This window comes from Crocuta crocuta, unplaced genomic scaffold (genome assembly GCF_008692635.1).
Source record: "Crocuta crocuta isolate KB4526 unplaced genomic scaffold, BGI_CrCroc_1.0 scaffold170, whole genome shotgun sequence".
In the NCBI taxonomy this organism is placed as follows: domain Eukaryota; kingdom Metazoa; phylum Chordata; class Mammalia; order Carnivora; family Hyaenidae; genus Crocuta; species Crocuta crocuta.
In genome coordinates this window covers 6,012,265-6,030,513 of record NW_027527853.1, presented here as the reverse complement: position 1 = coordinate 6,030,513, position 18,249 = coordinate 6,012,265, and the positions used below count along the sequence as shown (strand labels likewise).

At 37.1% G+C, this 18,249-nt stretch overlaps 1 protein-coding gene across 1 annotated transcript in view; it reads left to right on the top strand.

Moving 5' to 3' along the window:
- The window catches only part of KIF11 (kinesin family member 11), a 44,144-nt gene that overhangs the window by 6,218 nt on the left and 19,677 nt on the right, over nt 1-18,249 (top strand). Inside the window, exons 2-14 of the mRNA XM_077779827.1 lie at nt 222-392; nt 525-581; nt 663-741; nt 2,230-2,415; nt 2,527-2,651; nt 5,628-5,718; nt 7,226-7,468; nt 7,989-8,084; nt 9,512-9,579; nt 12,927-13,014; nt 14,871-15,059; nt 15,935-16,142; nt 17,081-17,253. Coding sequence (XP_077635953.1) covers nt 222-392; nt 525-581; nt 663-741; nt 2,230-2,415; nt 2,527-2,651; nt 5,628-5,718; nt 7,226-7,468; nt 7,989-8,084; nt 9,512-9,579; nt 12,927-13,014; nt 14,871-15,059; nt 15,935-16,142; nt 17,081-17,253 — 1,774 coding nt within the window. The remainder of the gene's footprint in view (nt 1-221; nt 393-524; nt 582-662; nt 742-2,229; nt 2,416-2,526; nt 2,652-5,627; nt 5,719-7,225; nt 7,469-7,988; nt 8,085-9,511; nt 9,580-12,926; nt 13,015-14,870; nt 15,060-15,934; nt 16,143-17,080; nt 17,254-18,249) is intronic.

Here is an 18,249-nt window from a genome sequence, read left to right as displayed (position 1 = left end):
CACGTAGCTTTGAAAATTAAAAAAAACCCTTTTATTTCTGGGAGTTGAAACTTAAAATTCTGCCGTCTGCTTTAGCAGTACCATTAGTCCCCGTGAAATCCCTGTTACCAACAGTGTAGTCAAAAAAACTTCACTTTGTTGTCTAAAGTATTAATGACAATGTTATTTGTAACCTGATAACTAAGAGTTTTTTCAGTAACTTTGTGTGTTTCTTTTTATAGACCATTTAATTTGGCAGAACGGAAAGCTAGCGCCCATTCTGTAGTAGAATGTGATCAAGTACGAAAAGAAGTTAGTGTACGAACTGGAGGATTGGCTGACAAGAGCTCAAGGAAGACATATACTTTTGATATGGTACCTACTTCCTTAAATGCTGCAATTCCTGTGTATTTGTAATGTAAAATTATCCTCATATACATACTTCCTCTAGGTTCTAGTGTCATTTCCAAGTTTCAGTTGACTCTTTGAGCTGTCAAATGGTTTCTAGTGGGCTGAATGAGTTGAGTAATTANTGTTTTCTGAAGTGTTGTTTGTCCAATTCTGGATGAAGTTATTATGGGTTACAATTGCACTATTTTTGCGTGAGTGAAACACTATTTTTCAAATTGATGAAAAAGTTTAGATGCATGTATTTTTTTTAACAGTTTTTAAAATTTTGACAGATACGGCCAAACTGGCACTGGAAAAACCTTTACAATGGAAGGTGAGAGGTCACCGAATGAAGAGTACACTTGGGAGGAGGTATTTATTGTTTATATTAGGTTTCTATTTCTAAAATGGCTGAAATATAACTGAATATAACTTGGTTGAAGGCCTCTTTCTTGAAATAGAGAAAATCAGCGTACCACATCAAACATGAATATAGGATAAGCTGTATGGTATGTCCTGTTTAAGAAACATAGTCTCATTGGGAGAGAAAGAATTAATACATTTGGCACAGTTAAGTGATAAGAGAGGGATCTGTTTGAGACAGAATAGTTTAAGTAGAATATGGTGGAGGGGCGCCTCGGTGGCTCAGTTGGTTGATCATCCAACTTCAGCTCAGGTCATGATCTCATGGCTTGTGAGTTCAATCCCTGTGTCGGGGTCTGTGCTGAGAGTTCAGAGCCTGGAGCCTGCTTAGGATTCTGTGACTCCCTCTCTCTTTGCCCCTCCCCTGCTCGCACTCTGTCTCTCTCTCAAAAATAAACAAACATTAAAAAACCATTTTTTAATTAAAAAATATCATGGAAAAGAGGCATGTGAGTAGGGCTTGAAAGGGAAGACTGCAGCATGGGATTGAGTCTCATTAAGTTATAGCAAGTGGCAGCATGGTACTTTATCAATGATGACCTTGAGTGTTCAAGAAATTAAGATCACTGTGTTGTTGGATAGTGTAGAAAGCACATAGTACATTTCACAAAGATTTCCATCAAGTGTGTTTGAATTTTTTTTTAATGTTTATTTTATTTATTTTTGAGAGAGAGAGAGAGCGAGAGAGAGCAGGGGAGGGGCAGAGAGAGAGAGTGAGGGACAGAGGATCCAAAGCAGGCTCCATGCTGACAGCAGAGAGCCCAGTGTGGGCCTCGAACTCACAAACTGTGAGATCATGACCTAAGCTGAAGTCGGACGCTTAACTGACCCAGGCGCCCCTGTTTAAGTGAGTTTAATGACTAACTTATTTTTCCAAATTATTAACATTTAGGTTGATCCTATTTTTCTAGCGGTTTCACTGTTGAGGCATTAAATTGGAGCATGGATAATGAAGTTATGGGATTGTAAACACAGGAAATAAGGAATAGGCTTAAAGTACAGTTTCAAAATTTGGAGATTTATAACACTTTTATAAAAGATGCTTAAATATTTGAAAAACTGTGTTTATGTTAGAATTAGGGAATATATTGTTACAGGGGCCATTTTTCTGTTAACGTAGTAGTAGTATGTTCTCGTGAGAAAAGTTAGAATTATTAAACTTGGTTTTGTAAGTAACTTAGTATGGTTGGTTCTACGTAATGGTCAGGCATGAAGTGGCTGATCGGTGGGGCAGATTTGTGGAAGGTATGAAAAAGAATACTGTTGAATAAATTGTAAAATACTTGGCTTCTCTAATAATGTTAGTTTTTTAAAACTTGTTTTGACATATTTGTGTTTAAATATATCATAAAGGAGTCTCTTGTTATATGTGCTTTAACTGCCATAGTAAATGGATGGCATTCTTCCTTTATTTTATTATTAATATTATGATTTCAGGATCCCTTGGCTGGTATAATTCCACGTACTCTTCATCAAATTTTTGAGAAACTTACTGATAATGGTACTGAATTTTCAGTCAAAGTGTCTCTGTTAGAAATCTATAATGAAGAACTTTTTGATCTCCTTAATCCATCTTCTGATGTTTCTGAGAGACTACAGATGTTTGATGATCCCCGTAACAAGGTAACTCAGTCTTTGAGAATAAAATGTCTCCAGGTTTTAATGTGATGCTTTGAGAAGCCAGTATGTATATATTTTACCAATCTGATGGATGCTCTTTTCATATTTGGTCAGAGGGGGGTGATAATCAAAGGTTTAGAAGAAATTACAGTGCACAACAAGAATGAAGTCTATCAAATTTTGGAGAAGGGGGCAGCAAAAAGGACAACTGCAGCAACTTTGATGAATGCATACTCTAGGTAAGAAAGCCATGGTCTTCCCCCCACTGCTCCATTTTCTTTTTAATGGAGGATGTCAAATTAGGATGAGTTCAAGGTATGTGAGTCACATGTATGCTACATGTATCCTAGTCAAATGTATGCTAGATTTCATGCTTTAGTAATTGATTTGAGATTTATAGGGCAGCACCAGTGTTGGAAGAATACTGAAAGGAGAACAAAGACAAGTTGAATTAGAGCAGAAGTTTTAAACTTTTTAAAGTAGATTATTTTTTCTCAGCTGAAATCAAATAGGAGAGCTTTGATTAATTGCTGATAATGTGGCTGCTGTAGTTGATTTGGGGGTGGGATGCTCAGAGGCTTACCTCCTTAGCCTCATGAAGGCTTTCCCTCAGCACTTCTCTGGGACCCAAATGGATACCTAAAACAAAGCACCTGATTTAAATAAGGATTAGAAGAAAGTCAGATAGCTTCACTTAATTTTTTCTCCCAGCTTTACAGTATGATTGACAAAAATTATATATATTTAGGTTGTACAACATGATTTATGAACACTTTTTTCAGATGCCTTCATTTTAATGTAGAAATACATGGTTACTAACACTGGCTTTCCGGGGTAGGAAGGGGCATATTTGATAGCACCCCTTATATGATGAATCCCAGATTCTAGAAAAGCAGTGTACCGAGTCAGGTGATTTCTTTTTCTGCTGGTCTTTGCAGGAAGCATTAGAGTGTAATTACAGGAGCTATGGATTAGCAGTTAGATATTGGTGTTTAGTTCTAGTTCTGCAGTTAACCAAACATGTGACTTCAGGTAAACAAGTGAACTTCTCTATCAGTTTCCCTGACGTACAAAATGATTATTAGAACTAGATCTTGGGGTACTTGGCAGGCTCAATTGGGAGAATGTGCTGCGCTTGATCTTGGGGTCATGAGTTCGAGCCCCACGTTGGGTGTAAAGATTACCTGAAAAATTAAACTTAAAAAAAAAACTAGATCTCTTATTTCTTTGCTCCCTTATAATTAGAAATTTCTACAACTCTATAAAAAAATATATGTATTTAGGGGCGTCTGGGTTGGCACAGTTGGTTGAGTTTTTGACTTTGGCTCAGGTCACAATCTCATGGTTTATGAGTTTGAGCCCCGCTCTGTCAGCACAGAGCCTGCTTTCAATCCTCTGTCCTCCTCTCTCTCTGCCTCTCCCCTGCTCGCATGTGCACTCTCTCTCTCTCAAGAAAAAAAGAAAAAGATTATTTTTAATCTCTACCACACACGGGGCTTGAACTTACAGCCCCGACATCAAGAGTCACATGCTCTACTGACTGAACCAGCCAGGTGTCCCTGATTTTATAATTTTAATTAAGTTTCCCTATAACAACTTCCCATTTAAAAAAATTATGTAGGATTTGGAGGAATGAGTTTAAGACTAGGTAATATTTCGGGGCGCCTGGGTAGCTTAGTTGGTTAAGCGTCCGACTTTCGCTTAGGTCATGATCTCACGGTTCGTGGGTTCGAGCCCCACGTCGGGCTCTGTGCTGACTGCCAGCTCAGAGCCTGGAGCCTGTTTCAGAGTCTGTGACTCCCTCTCTGTCTGACCCTCCCCTGCTCACGCTGTCTCTCTCTCTCTCTCTCTCTCTCCTAGAAATAAATAAAAAACATTAAAAAAAAAAAAAAGACTAGGTAATATTTCTTCTTTTCTCTAAATACCTTTCTTTGAGATAAATTCTTATTTTTTCATTAATTTATGTAATTTAGGACTCCTTTTTTTGTATGTGGACTGGAGTAAAGATCTTTTTATAAATGTATGTGGTAAAGTGAAGGAAAGCAATTTGGTTTTCTAAAATCAGCGTTGACTTCTATGTTTAATTGTATTAAATCCATAATCTTGGATTAGGAATGGGTAAAAATGGGAGAAAAATATGAAATGTATGTTGTAATTCAAATCTCTAGTTTGCTTATATTTTTCCCATGTCTTTCCCCTTTTCTGTAGTTTTAAGTAATAAAATATGATACTTTTAGAGGCGCCTACATGGCTCAGTTGGTTAAGCACCAATATCAGCTCCGGTCATGATCTCCCGGTTTGTGGGTTCGAGCCCCGTGTCGTGCTCTGTGCTGCCTGCTTGGAGCCTGGAGCCTGCTTCAAGTTCTGTGTCCCTTTCTCTCTGTTCTTCCCCTGCTCGTTCTCTGTTTGTCTTTCAAATATAAACATTAAAAAATGTTTTTTAAATATAATACTTTAAAATTTTCCAAGTAGCATGCAAACTACAAATATGAAGATTAGAAGTTTCTGTATTCTCTACCAACCATCAGTGACATAAACATAATGATGTTCACCAAATGGCATTGATACAGGAAGGAAAGCTGTCTGGGTTGTTTATATAATTTCTGTGCCCTTCAGATAAAAGCTGAATGTGAGTACATAGCATAAGATAGACTTTGGAACACTTTATGGTCTACTGGTGATTATCTTGTAGTGTTTTGGTAATCACTGCTATTTACCATTTCTGCTTCTCAGGAGAGGGTGTTAACTATTTCTGATGGCATTGTCAAAGCAGAGCAATGTACTTTTACAACAGGCAATAATTTAAAGCAAGTAACCTCTGGCTTGTGTGGTGCTGTTTGAATTTATGGTAATGACATAATTCAAGAGGTTCCTGTATATAGTAGATCTGAATTCTCCTCTGGCGTCCCAGGCAGCTGTCTCAGTCCTACTCCATATCCAGCTTTAGAGGTCTGAGGATTCTAGTTCTTGAGTCTATTAGGTGTTCACAGATAGTTTCTTATTGGTGTCTCCTCTGCAGCCAGCAAGTACAAGAAAGCAAAAACCTAACCGTTGTTTTATCTGCCCTCCATCTTCCAAAATCTTAATGTCTCCTGTCTGTTACTACCTTTCTCTACCTTGTGGATTTTGATCTTTCTTTGCAGTTTTCAGTATTTTATAGAAAGCAAATAATATTTTATGTTCTAATGATTGGGCAACCTGATCTTGTTTTCTAGTCGTTCCCACTCAGTTTTCTCTGTTACAATACATATGAAAGAAACTACAATTGATGGAGAGGAGCTTGTTAAAATTGGAAAGTTGAACTTGGTAAGCATCTACCTTAATTATATTGTTTCATTCTTTTTTTTTCCCTCCAGCTTTCCTGAGGAATAATTGACGAATAAGATTATACATTTAAAGGGGCGCCTGGGTGGCTCAGTCGGTTAAGCATCTAAATTCAGCTCAGGTCATTATCTCATGGCTCATGAGTTCAAGCCCATGTCAGGCTCTGGGATGACAGCTCAGAGCCTGGAGCCTGCTTCGGATTCTGTATCTTCCTTTCTCTGTGTTCTTTCCCTGCTCATACTCTGTCTCTCTCCCTCTCTCTCTCAAAAAGTAAAGATTAAAAAGTTAAAGAAAAAAAGATTATATAAAGTGTACAATGTGATGATTTGATAAACATATGCTTTGTGAAATGATTACCATAATCAGATTAATTATCATATCTTTTCATCTCACAGTTATCTTTTTTTGTTTGTTTTTGGGTAGTGAGAATGCTTAAGTCTACTCTCCTAGTAAATTTCAGTATAGTATTATTATTTTAAATTTTATTTTAATGTTTATTTTTGAGAAAGAGAGAAAGAAATTGAGTGCAGGTGGCGGAGGGCAGAGAGAGAGAGAGGAAGTTACAGAATCAGAAGTGGGTTCCAGGCTCTGAGTTGTCTGCACAGAGCCTGATGTGGGCTTGAACTCACGAACTGTGAGGTTAACCAAACCTGAGCCTAAGTCAGATGCCTAATTGATTGACCCACCCAGGCGCCCTAGTGGGTCACCTAATATTATTACAGTACAGTATACTCTACACTACAGTATTATTAACTGTAGTCACCATAGTGTACATTAGATCCCCTAGACCTTGAATTCATCTTAATGACTGAAGACTTGTACCCTCTGACCAGCATCTCCTTCTCCCCCACTCTCTTGCTTCTGGTAACTATCATTCTACTCTCTGTTTCAGTGAACTTTCTTATTTTCCCCCCCGATTCTACATACAAATGAGATCATGCAGTCTTTAGCCTTCTCTGGCTTATTTCACTTTGTATTATGTCCTCCAGGCTCATCCATGTTGCACATGGCAAGATTTCCTTCTTTCTTATGACTGAAAATATATTCCATTGTGTGTGTGTGTATATATGTGTGTGTGTGTGTGTGTGTGTGTGTGTGTATATATATATATATATACCTCCTCCATTCATTCATCAACAGACGCTGATTATTTTCATATCTTGACTATTGTGAATAATGCATTGAACATGGGAGTGCAGATACTTCTTTGAGATACTGATTTCATTTCCTTTGGATAATATTCATAGAAATGGGATTGTTGAATCATATGGTAGTTCTTTTCAACTGTTTCGTTTTTGACCACTCATAGAGCAGCTCGAAATTTTATATTTCTAGATGATATATTTGTAGTCACTAGATTATCAGTTTTGTAGTGGGTTGTTAATTATAGAAAAGTTATTTTGTTGGCTATTTAATATATACAGGAATGAAAGTCTTTGTGTCCAAATCCAATGGAACTGACAACTTATTTTTATTTTTGAAATTCCAGGTTGATCTTGCGGGAAGTGAGAACATTGGCCGTTCTGGAGCAGTTGACAAGAGAGCTCGGGAAGCTGGAAATATCAATCAGTCCCTTTTGACTTTGGGAAGGGTTATTACTGCTCTTGTAGAAAGAACACCTCATGTTCCTTATCGAGAATCTAAACTAACTAGAATCCTCCAGGATTCCCTTGGGGGACGTACAAGAACATCTATAATTGCGACGATTTCTCCTGCATCCCTCAATCTTGAGGTAAGCCCTTTGAAAGGTATCTGCAAGTGTAGTAAGTGTAATTCTTACTTAGTTGTCACATAGTTTAAAAGTTCATTAATTGGCTTCATTCATTCTATGTGAGAGTAAAAAGAACCTGGGTATTGCACACCTGCACATAGAGGAGGATGCCACTGGAAAACTTGTCTTCCGCTTTCCCGGCAGAGGTTTTTTTTTTAATATTTATTTTTGAGAGATAGAGAAAGCACAAGCAGGAGAGGGGCAGAGAGAAAGGGAGACACAGAATGTGAAGCAGGCTCCACGGTCTGAGCTGTCAGCACAGAGCCTGTTGTGGGGTTTGAACTTATGAACTGTAGGATCATGACCTAAGCCCAAGTCAGACGTTTAACCGACTGAGCCACCCAGGCGCCCCTGAATAGATGTTTAGATTAGATATAACCATAGATTATTTCTTGTAAGTTATTTTATAGTACCTTTTAGATAACAGATCAACATTATTCTCATAATATTTTTAGTAGTTGATGTTTTCTTTTCTTCACAGGAAACTCTGAGTACATTGGAATATGCTCATAGAGCAAAGAACATACTAAATAAGCCTGAAGTTAACCAGAAACTCACCAAAAGAGCTCTTATTAAGGTAATTGTGAATTTTGTGGAGTAATGTAATCTTATTTGGCAAATGTGAAAATAAGGACCTGAAACAGGTAATTGTTAAAAGATTTGTTAAATTGCCTATGGTAAGACTTTTCATCTAATGATTTTAATTAACTACCTAATATATTAACATTTTTTTCTAATGTTAATATATTGACTTTTCTAGCTCTATCAATTCAGCAAAATTTGCAGTTACTTACATTTATGAAACTTATTTATTTACAGCTTTAGGGTATAATCACCATACATTAATATGACATAATTACCAGACATTAGAGTAAAATTTCCATAATACTCCTCCATTGTAAGCCTACAATTCAAGGATTTTTTAGTACATTTATGGAGTTTTGCAACATCTCTACAATCTAGGTTTAGGAAATTTCTATCACTATAAAGTTCCCCTTTGCAAACAGTCAACCACTGATCTACTTTTAGTTTGTAGATTTGCTTTTTCCAGAAATTTTTTATAAATGGAATCATATAATATTGGTCTTCATCCGGCTTCTTTCACTTGCCATAACATTGGGCTTCATCTGTGTTGTAGTGTGTATCCATAGATTCTTTCTGCTGCTGAATAGTATTCCATTAAGTGGATATTAACACATTTTGCTTATCGATTCACCAGCCAGTGGACATTTGGATTATTTCCAGTAATGCTTCTGTGAACATTAGTGTACAGTCTTGGTTTTGATGTGTTTTAAGTCCTCTTAAGTAAATACCTAGAAGTTTAATTTCTGTGTTGCACAGTAAATTTATTTTTAATCTGTAAGAAACTTTTCCAAAGTGGATGTACCACTTTCAGTTTTCCCCAGTAGCCAATCTGTGAGGGTTGCAGTTTCTCCACATCCTCTCCAACACTTGCTTATAGTCCATAGTCCATCTTGTTAATGTTAGCCATTCTGATAAGAGTATAATTGTACCTCAGTGTGGTTTTAAGTAGCATTTCCCTAGTGAATAATGATAATGAGTATCTTTTCACACACTTATTATCCATTTGTATTATCTTTTTTGTGTAAAGACTACCCATATTCTTTGCCCAACTTTTAGTTGGTATTCTTATTAAATGGTAAAGAGTAGTTCATATCTTTTAGATACAAGCCCTTTTTGAGATAATTAGTAAGTATTTCCTCCCAGTCTGGCTTGTGTTCCTTTTCCTGGTATGTATGTACGTGTGTATGTATTTATTTACTAAAGTTTATTTACTTTTGATGGGGAGATGGGTGGGGAAAGAGAATCCCAAGCAGGCTCTGTGCTATCATGCAGAGCCCCACCTAGGAGCTCAAACTCCCGAATGGTGAGATCATGACCTTAGCCAAAATCAAGAGTTAGACACTTAATTGACTGAGCCACCCAAGCAACCCAGTTGTGTTTGTTTTTTAATTGAAGGGCTAACATCATGTTTTATTTGAGGTATATATATATATATANGCTGCAGCCCGTGAGAAAAATGGGGTCTACATTTCTGAAGAAAATTTTAGGTAAGCCCTTGGCTATAGAAATCAATTTCCAAGAATAATCATTTTCTGGTAACAAAGTGTTTGAAGTAAAATTTACTTAGGGGACATTAAAGTTTTTATATCTCTCGTGCCTCCTATAAATGCTTTTTTCTTTTGACGTTAACAAGTAGTTCTCAAACAAGTTTAAACATTTTTTATATAATTTTTTAATAATTATTGATTCACATGAAGTTATAAGAAAACTACAGAGAGGCCCCATATATTTTTCACTGCATTTCTTTCCCCCATTCATTACCTCTTGCTTAACTTTAGTAAAATGTCAAAACCGAGAAATTGGCATTGGTGCAAGGTGCATGTTTAATTTGATGCCATTTAGTCTCATTTGTGGATTCGTGTAGTTCTACAATTAAGATACGGAGTATCGTACCATTACAAAGATCTCCCTCTTGTTGCCTCTTTGAAATCATACCCTATCCTTTTTCCCCACTGGCCCCTAACCTCTGACAACCACTAATCTGTTCACTTTTTAAAGCCCTGGAGTAGTTCAAAGGAAACATAGTGAAACTTCATTTAGAAACAATAACAACAGGTTAAATAAGGAGCAGAAGACAAGTGGGATGCTAACAATTATAAGTTGAAAATTCCTGATAGCATGTATCCTTGAAGGTGTTAAGGAGGGTGACTTTCACAGGGCATTTTTCAAAAATTAATGATAAAAGGTATTTAGGGCTAATTGATAATAGAAAGCATTTTAGCATAATCTTTTACACAACTTTTTTTTTTTACAGATGATACGTATATTGTTACATTATGTGATCATTGTGATAGCACGTAGATCATTTAATTGAACTCATTTTCTTCCATGTTATTCTCAGTTGTCATAATGTACTATGTCTTCCTGATTGGCTCGTACACTACAAATGCTCAAACTTGCATTGTATGACTATCACAGTCTATTAAATGGTATTCTTCTTTCTGTGCTACCTTGGTTTTGTTTAGTTTATTTTTTTATTTTTTATTTAAAAAACATTTTTTTCAATGTTTCTTTATTTTTGAGAGAGCGAGAGCAAGCATGCCAGCAGGGGAGCGGCAGAGAGAGAGGGAGACACAGAATCCAAAGCAGGCTCCAGGCTCAGAGCTATCAGCACAGAGCCCGATGCAGGGCTTGAACTCATGAGCCGTGAGATCATGACTTGAGCCGAAGTTGGACACTTAAACGACTGAGCCACCCAGGCGCCCCTTATTTGGTTTTTTCATATCCTGTACCTACTTGGCAAAACATTTTTCCAAAACTCCTTTGTAAGTTTGCACTTAATTCTTAAATGCGGTATTTTTTATTCTTTTTTTTTTCCCTTCTGTTTATCTGGCTTTTAGGTATACCGCTCTTATACACACTACAGCATTTTATTTTTCAATTGTTTACTTTATGGGTGTCTTGATTTCTACCACTTTATATCTTTTACACATTAGTTCTTATTCAGTAACCACTTTTTATATTTTAAATTTGGTATCACAGTGCTTTTGGTTGCTAGAAAACCCAGTTTAAACTGTCTTAAAACAGCAAGGGGTAGAATGAGCTTCAAAGTTAATTAATCTAGTAGCTCAAGGAACCTGTTTTGTCCTCACTCCTGTCCTAAGCGGTGGCTTTCTCCTAAGGCGGGTTCTTCAGCATGGTTGATGGTCAGCCCCAGAGTAGCTACTGCTCTCGCTCGTGTCCCATGTGAGTCAGAGACTGCCTGGCCTGTAACTATCAGAACTGGGGGAAAACATCGCTTATTGATTAGGTTAGGTCTGAGTTGTATCCATGTCTGAACCAACAACTGTCAAAGGAGTTGAATTTCCCTGATTATCTTGAGCAGTCAGGCTTAGTCCCTGGATCTGAGAATGTAGTCACATTCCCTCCACACAGCTTGGGTGCTGTACAGTCAAGGGAGGGTCCTTTCCCAAAGGAAACGTGGATGCTGGAGATAGGTGCTTAGTAGGCAACCAGTGAATAAGTGGTTTTGTCCCATGATTTGCTCATGTAGCATCTTCTGCTGTCAGTAGTCAAACATTCGACATTATAGACTGATTGTCCCATTTGTTTATCTTCTGTTGACCATCACTTTGATGTATTTTAAATTAAGAAATAATTTTAGTTATAAAATTATAAATAATAAATGAATTTTTAGTTTCCCAGTCCCATGATTAAAGACAGTATTTGCTATTAATAAACATGAGGCATAATTGGAAGCAATGTTCTTTCTGAACATGCTTTTGGAATTACTACACTGTAAGTCAGAGGAGGATTATGAAAGCTGCAGCCACCATTTAAAACAAGATAATGCTTTATTTACTCCTAGCTTAATAGATCTTTTAAAACTGTCAAAACCATATCATCCATGAAATAACAAATGTTGCATTACCTCATGAACATTCAATAGAAGAAAGCATTTCAAATATCTCATTCACATCAAAGAGCTATTTCCAATAAAGAGCTAACATAGTTAATGGAAAGACTGTCAGAATTAACTCTCCTCTTATACCTCAGTTTTAGCTGTTTCTTGAATCGCCAGTATCTTTAGCTAATAATTTGAGGAAATTTGCACTCGCAAAAATATCTTTGTCATTTCAGCACAGTGTGGAATAGAAAATTGTTGGTAGTTATGAAGGAACTAGGCTACAAGGGATGGCATTCACTTCTGAAACTTGCTAATGCTTAAGAAATCAGAGACCCATTAAAGTGGGCCAGAATCATCTGGTTCAAATGACAGTAGTGCTGAGACTGGGGAACTGTGTTATAGAGGATAACCCTTCCATCTCATGAAGATTTATGTGGTGGTGTGATGGTGGTGTGTGTTTGGTGTATCCTGGGGTTTGTGTGCAAGGGACAAAAGGTGTAATTGTTCTGTATATACACTTTTTCACTTCTCCAGGTTTTAGCCCCTTATCTCATCCCTTCTTCCTCTGACACCTGATGCCTTCACATCCCAAGCCTTTCCTGGATTCTGCGGGTCCTATTTATACTCCATATTCCTGATTGCAGCCACTTGCATTGTACCCCCTCCCCTCACTTTATGTGAGTTATAGTCCTTGGTCAGCTTTGTAGCATCTCAGATTTTATGTATACACATGCTTTTTTTCCTCAAAGGTAGGGATTCTTATTTTCAAAATGGAGATCACAAGAAGAACAGCCCTTTTATGAAACAAGGACAAGGAATACATTTGTTTTTTGTAATTTGTATTTATTGGTTATTGACACCTAGGCATCATTATCATGATGATAAATGGTAGAGATGATGTAGAACTGCCACAATTGTGTTAGGATACATTTTAAAGGAATTAGGAAAAAATATTAACTGTTAAACTTACATTAAATTTTATTTTAGAGCCATGAGTGGAAAATTAACTGTCCAAGAAGAACAGATTGTGGAACTGATTGAAAAAATTGGTGCTGTTGAGGAGGAGCTAAGTCGGGTAAGCATTTAAAACAGTATTGAATGTTACCTGGGAAGCACATATTAAAAGAAAATTTCACAGTGTGAGGAACCTGATGTTTTTACTTTTTTCTTTTTTTTTTTTAAGATTTTTTTTTTTTTTTGGAGAGAGTGCATGTGTGCATGAGTGAGTGGGGGGGGGGCAGAGGGAGAGGGAGAAAGAGAGGATCTCAAGCAGGCTCCATGTCCAGCACAGATCCCAATGCAGGGTTCAATCCCATGACCCTGGGATTGTGACCTGAGCCAAAATCAAGAGTCAAGAGTCAGATGTTCAACTGACTGAGCTACCCAGGTGCCCCAAGAATTTTTATTTTTATTTTTTTAATGTTTTTTTTTTTTTTTATTGAATTTTGAGTGAGTAGAGGAGGGGCAGAGAGTGGGAGACAGAGAATCTCAAGTGGGCTCTGTCCTGATGAGGGGCTGAAACCCATGAACCATGAAACCATGACCTGAGCTGAAATCAAGAGGCAGATGCTTAACTGACTGAGCCACCAAGTGCCTCTTCCCAAGGTTTTTTATTTTTAAGTAATGTCTACACCCATTGTGGGGCTTGAACTTAACAACCCTGAAACCCCGAGATCTAAAGTCACATGTTCTACTGACACAGTCAGCCAGGTGCCTGCCCCTCCTTTTTTTTCTTTACATTCTTTTAATTTGTACTGTCTTTGAAATTCTTTGTGTGCTTCATCTGTATATCTCAGTTCAGACAAGCCATGTTTTTTCTTTTTTTTTTCTTTAATGTTTTCTTTCTTTGTTTTGAGAGAGAGAGAATGTGTGCGTGGGGGAGAGGCAGACAGGGGGAGAGAGAGAATCCCAAGCAGGCTTACACTGAGTGATGTGGGGCTCAGTCCCATGACTGTGAGATCGTGACCTGAGCTGAAATCAGGAGTTGGATGCTCAACCAACAGCTACCCAGGTGCCCTTTCTCTTTTTCTTTTTTTAAGTAGGCTCCATGCCGAGTGTTGGGCTTGACCTCATGACCCTGAGATCAAGAGTCATATACCCTACCTGCTTAGCCAGCCAGGCACCATCTGATCTTTTTTTCTTTTTTAAAAAAAAAAATTTTTTTTTAATGTTTTTTATATTTTTTTGAGGGAGAGATAGAGACAGCATGAGCAGGGGAGGGTCAGGGAGAGAGGGAGACACAGAATCCAAAGACAGTCTCCAGGCCCTGAGCTGTCAGCACAGAGCCCGACGCGGGGCTTGAACCCACAAACCATGAGATCATGACCTGAGCTGAAGTCAGATGCTTAACTGACTGAGCCACCCAGGTGCCCCTGATCTTTTTTCCTTAAGATTTTTTTTTTCTTGCTGACTCTTTGTCAGTTGTATTGTATTTTTACTGTCATCAGTGATGAAGATGCTGTTTGCCACTTATATCAAGGCAGCATTATAAGAAATTAACTGAAGGGGCGCCTGGGTGGCTTANGGTTTTATTATAAAATGTAAATAGTGAATGCAGAGACACTTTCATTACTGTGTTTATCAGTGAGGGACTGCAGATACTAGGAGAAACCAGATGTTGAATAACTAAGGTGGACAGATCTGACCCTTCTGTGCCACCCCTCACATTGTCAGTGTTGGGAGGAACCTGAAGAACTAACACCACTACACTAGACCTATTATTTCATCTCAAGGTTTTTAATGAATTTACAGGAAGAAACCAGCTGTCATATAAAATGTGCTAACCTACCTTTTAGCTTGTTACAGCTTGTCACAACTTTGCATGGAAATTGTTTGGTTCTTCTCACATTACATTACAAACTCAGAAGGTATCTGTCCAATCAGTTCAGCACTGTAATTCTTAAAAAAAAATATTTAATATGTTATATTTAGGTTACAGAGTTGTTTATGGATAATAAAAATGAACTTGACCAGTGTAAATCTGACCTGCAAAATAAGACACAGGAACTTGAAACCACTCAGAAACATTTACAAGAAACTAAATTACAACTTGTTGAAGAAGAGTATATTACATCAGCTTTGGAATGTACTGAGGAGAAACTTCATGATGCTGCCAGCAGGGTTTGTCCTTTGTTTTGATTTATACTTGCGTTCAAGAAATTAGAGAATGGGTAGAAGTGGCTTTCTTTGTTTAAGCATTAATTGTGAAGTTCTACTTATTCACCCCAAATAACATTTCTGTCAATTTAAAGAACACTATTTTTTCATCTGAATATTCCTCACTAGAGCTGCTGACTTAAAAAATAAAAACATTCCTGAAGTTTTGCAAATAGAAAATGACTTTAATATACTTTGAGGACATTTAGAATAATGAGATAATTTTCCCTTTGGTCAAGATTGAAACTTATCAGTTATAAAGAATTTAGCACTTTCTAATGATGGGAGATGTTGAAAGTATTTAATTTTTTATTTGGTGCACATTAGAGAAAATAGTAGCACATAATAGAAAAAAAATTGTGAGGGAGCATAATTACTGTATGAGGTTGGCAAATCCCTCTTCCTTGCCTGTGTTGCTAGGTGAGGGGAAATTCCTGGGCAACTGGAGAAATTAGCGTGAGTTAAAAATGGATTCTGATACAAAGACTAAAACTTACTGAGGTTTTTTTTTTAAGTTTATATTTTTATTTTGAGAGAGAGAGTACAAGCTGTAGAAGGGTAGGTTGAGAGGGAGAGAGAGAGAGAGAGAGAGAGTCAGTCCCAAGCAGGCTCCTTGCTGTCAGTGTGGATGGAGCCTGACACAGGTCTCAATTCCACTAACCACGTGAGATCATGACCCAAGCCAAAATCAAGAGTTGGGTGCTTAACTGACTGAGCCACTCACACGCCCCGAAACTTACTGATTCTTGTCGGGAGAAATCCTTATGTAGCACAGATATTTTTATTAGTCTGCTTTTGTGATATCCATCTTAACATTTATTTTTAAAAATCATATGTAGTTGCTTACCACAGTTGAAGAAACTACAAAAGATGTATCTGGTCTCCATTCCAAACTGGATCGTAAGAAGGCAATTGATGAGCACAATGCAGAAGCTCAGGATGTTTTTGGCAAAAACCTGAATAGTCTGTTTAATAGGATGGACGAATTAATTAAGGATAGCAGCTCAAAACAAAAGGTCATGCTAGAAGCTCACAAGACTTTGTTTGGTAAGTTCAAGTGTTTCTTTTTTCTTTTTTATGTTTATTTACTTTAGAGAGAGAGTCAGTGGGGAGAGGGGTAGAGAGAGAGAGAGAAAGAGAGACACACACACACACAGAATCTGAAGCAGGCCCCAGGCACTGTGCTGTCAGCACAGAGCCCAGTGCAGGGCTCGAACTCACAAACTGCAAGATCATGACCTGAGCTGAAGTTGGATACTTAACCGACTGTGCTATCCAAGCACCCCGAGTTCAAGCATTTCTAATTATTCTAGTCTTTGTGTGATTAGTGAGACTAATTTCAAAACTGATCATTTAATATCATAAGAAACTGGGGTGACTATGTCAGTGGTCCCTCCAATGCACTCACTGTCTGCTCAGACTAGGGAACAGTGCTTTTCCTGCTTTTGAGTTAAAAATAGATTTTAGTTGTTGTTTTCTGTTTTTTACAAAGTAAGTTTTAACCATACCCATGTGCTATCTTCATTTAGGAAAAAACCTCCTAAGCATTAGTTTATTTCATATGAAAGTATTATTTTCACTATATTTCATGAGATACAGAAATGTGAAAATTTGTAAAAATCACCTGGCGTCTAGTCACTCTAAGTTTGGTTTATTGATTTGTGGTTTCTCTTTTATAACCTCTTCCACTTACTTACTGTACTACTCTGATTACTTATAGCTAGCGATCAGGAAGATTCTTCGCTTACTGTGAACTATAGTGGTGGTTCTGCTACACTGACAAGCATGTCGAGTGCTTGCAGAGTACTATAGAACATGTATCATTTCTATTTGATTATATTTCTTAGTAGTGAGCCAATTATTCTAAGCTTATTTACTATTACACATTTCCACAGCAAGGATATAATTTTGTCAATCTCTTTGAAGTGGTTCTAACTGTATAACTCGATATGTCAAAGTTTATATCTTTTTTCTTTTTGGTATAGGTAACCTGCTGTCTTCCAGTGTCTCTGCATTAGACACAATTACTACAACAGCACTGGAATCGCTCACGTCTGTTCCAGAAAATGTGTCTACACGTGTTTCTCAGATTTCTAATATGATATTAAAAGAACAATCATTAGCAGCAGAAAGCAAAACTGTACTTCAAACATTGATTGTTAGTAAATCTCTTAAATTATTTTTGAAGGGTTACTTTGCAGTCTTTAAAAACAATGTTAACTTTTCTTTCATTTTAAGCTTTACCAGAAATGGTGATAAACATACCACTTTAAGAGTAGCTCTCTATTTTTAAAGACAGATCTCTCCACTGTTTTTTTTTCTCCCAGAAAGATTAATTTCCAAATGCATATAACGAACCTTTAAGACTTTTTTCACTTATATCTGGTAATATTAAGAGCAGGAGTTAATAAGCCCAATAACTAGGAGGGCAGGTTTAGTGCCAGATGAATTCAAGGGACCCATGAGTTGTTAGTTGGGTCTGAAATTGGTCAATCATCCTTCCTCAAGGGTTCTGCAGTGATGGTGCTGATGTTACAACTGACCCAGCTCGGGGGGATATTAGATGGTTGATTTAAAACTACACTAAATACAAAAAAGTGTACAAGAAAAACAACTGTTAGAATTCTAGGAATACATATGACAATTTATGCGGTCAGATCTGTGTGATCAAGCCCTTCTGGGCCTTAACTGTAAGACTCTTATTTCATAGTTCTATAGAAGCCACATATCTAATTATACTTAATATTACCTCCTTCACAGCTGATTCGAATAATACTCTTTATTTTGTAATTGTATGATATACATAGGAAGTTCTTGGCCATATCACTTATTTGTTTTCTTCTTGGTGCAGGCTCTCTGCCTCCCTTTTGGAGTCTAACCATGTTGTTGTTATTATTATTTTAAATCAGAGGAAATGCTTTAATCAGCAACTTTCAAATCCTTAAGCAATGCTAAAAAGATTAAAGAAACATAAAAGAAATTAAAATGTGATATTCAAAAGGAAACCAGAATTAGTCTATTCCTGACATTCTCCTTTTCAGATGTGGGATGGAGAGTGCAATTAATATGCATTTCCAGTTGCCGCCCACTAGTGAAATTTCCTAGGTGTTTAAGCTACTAAATGAATCACCTAAGACTTACTGTATAATTCACA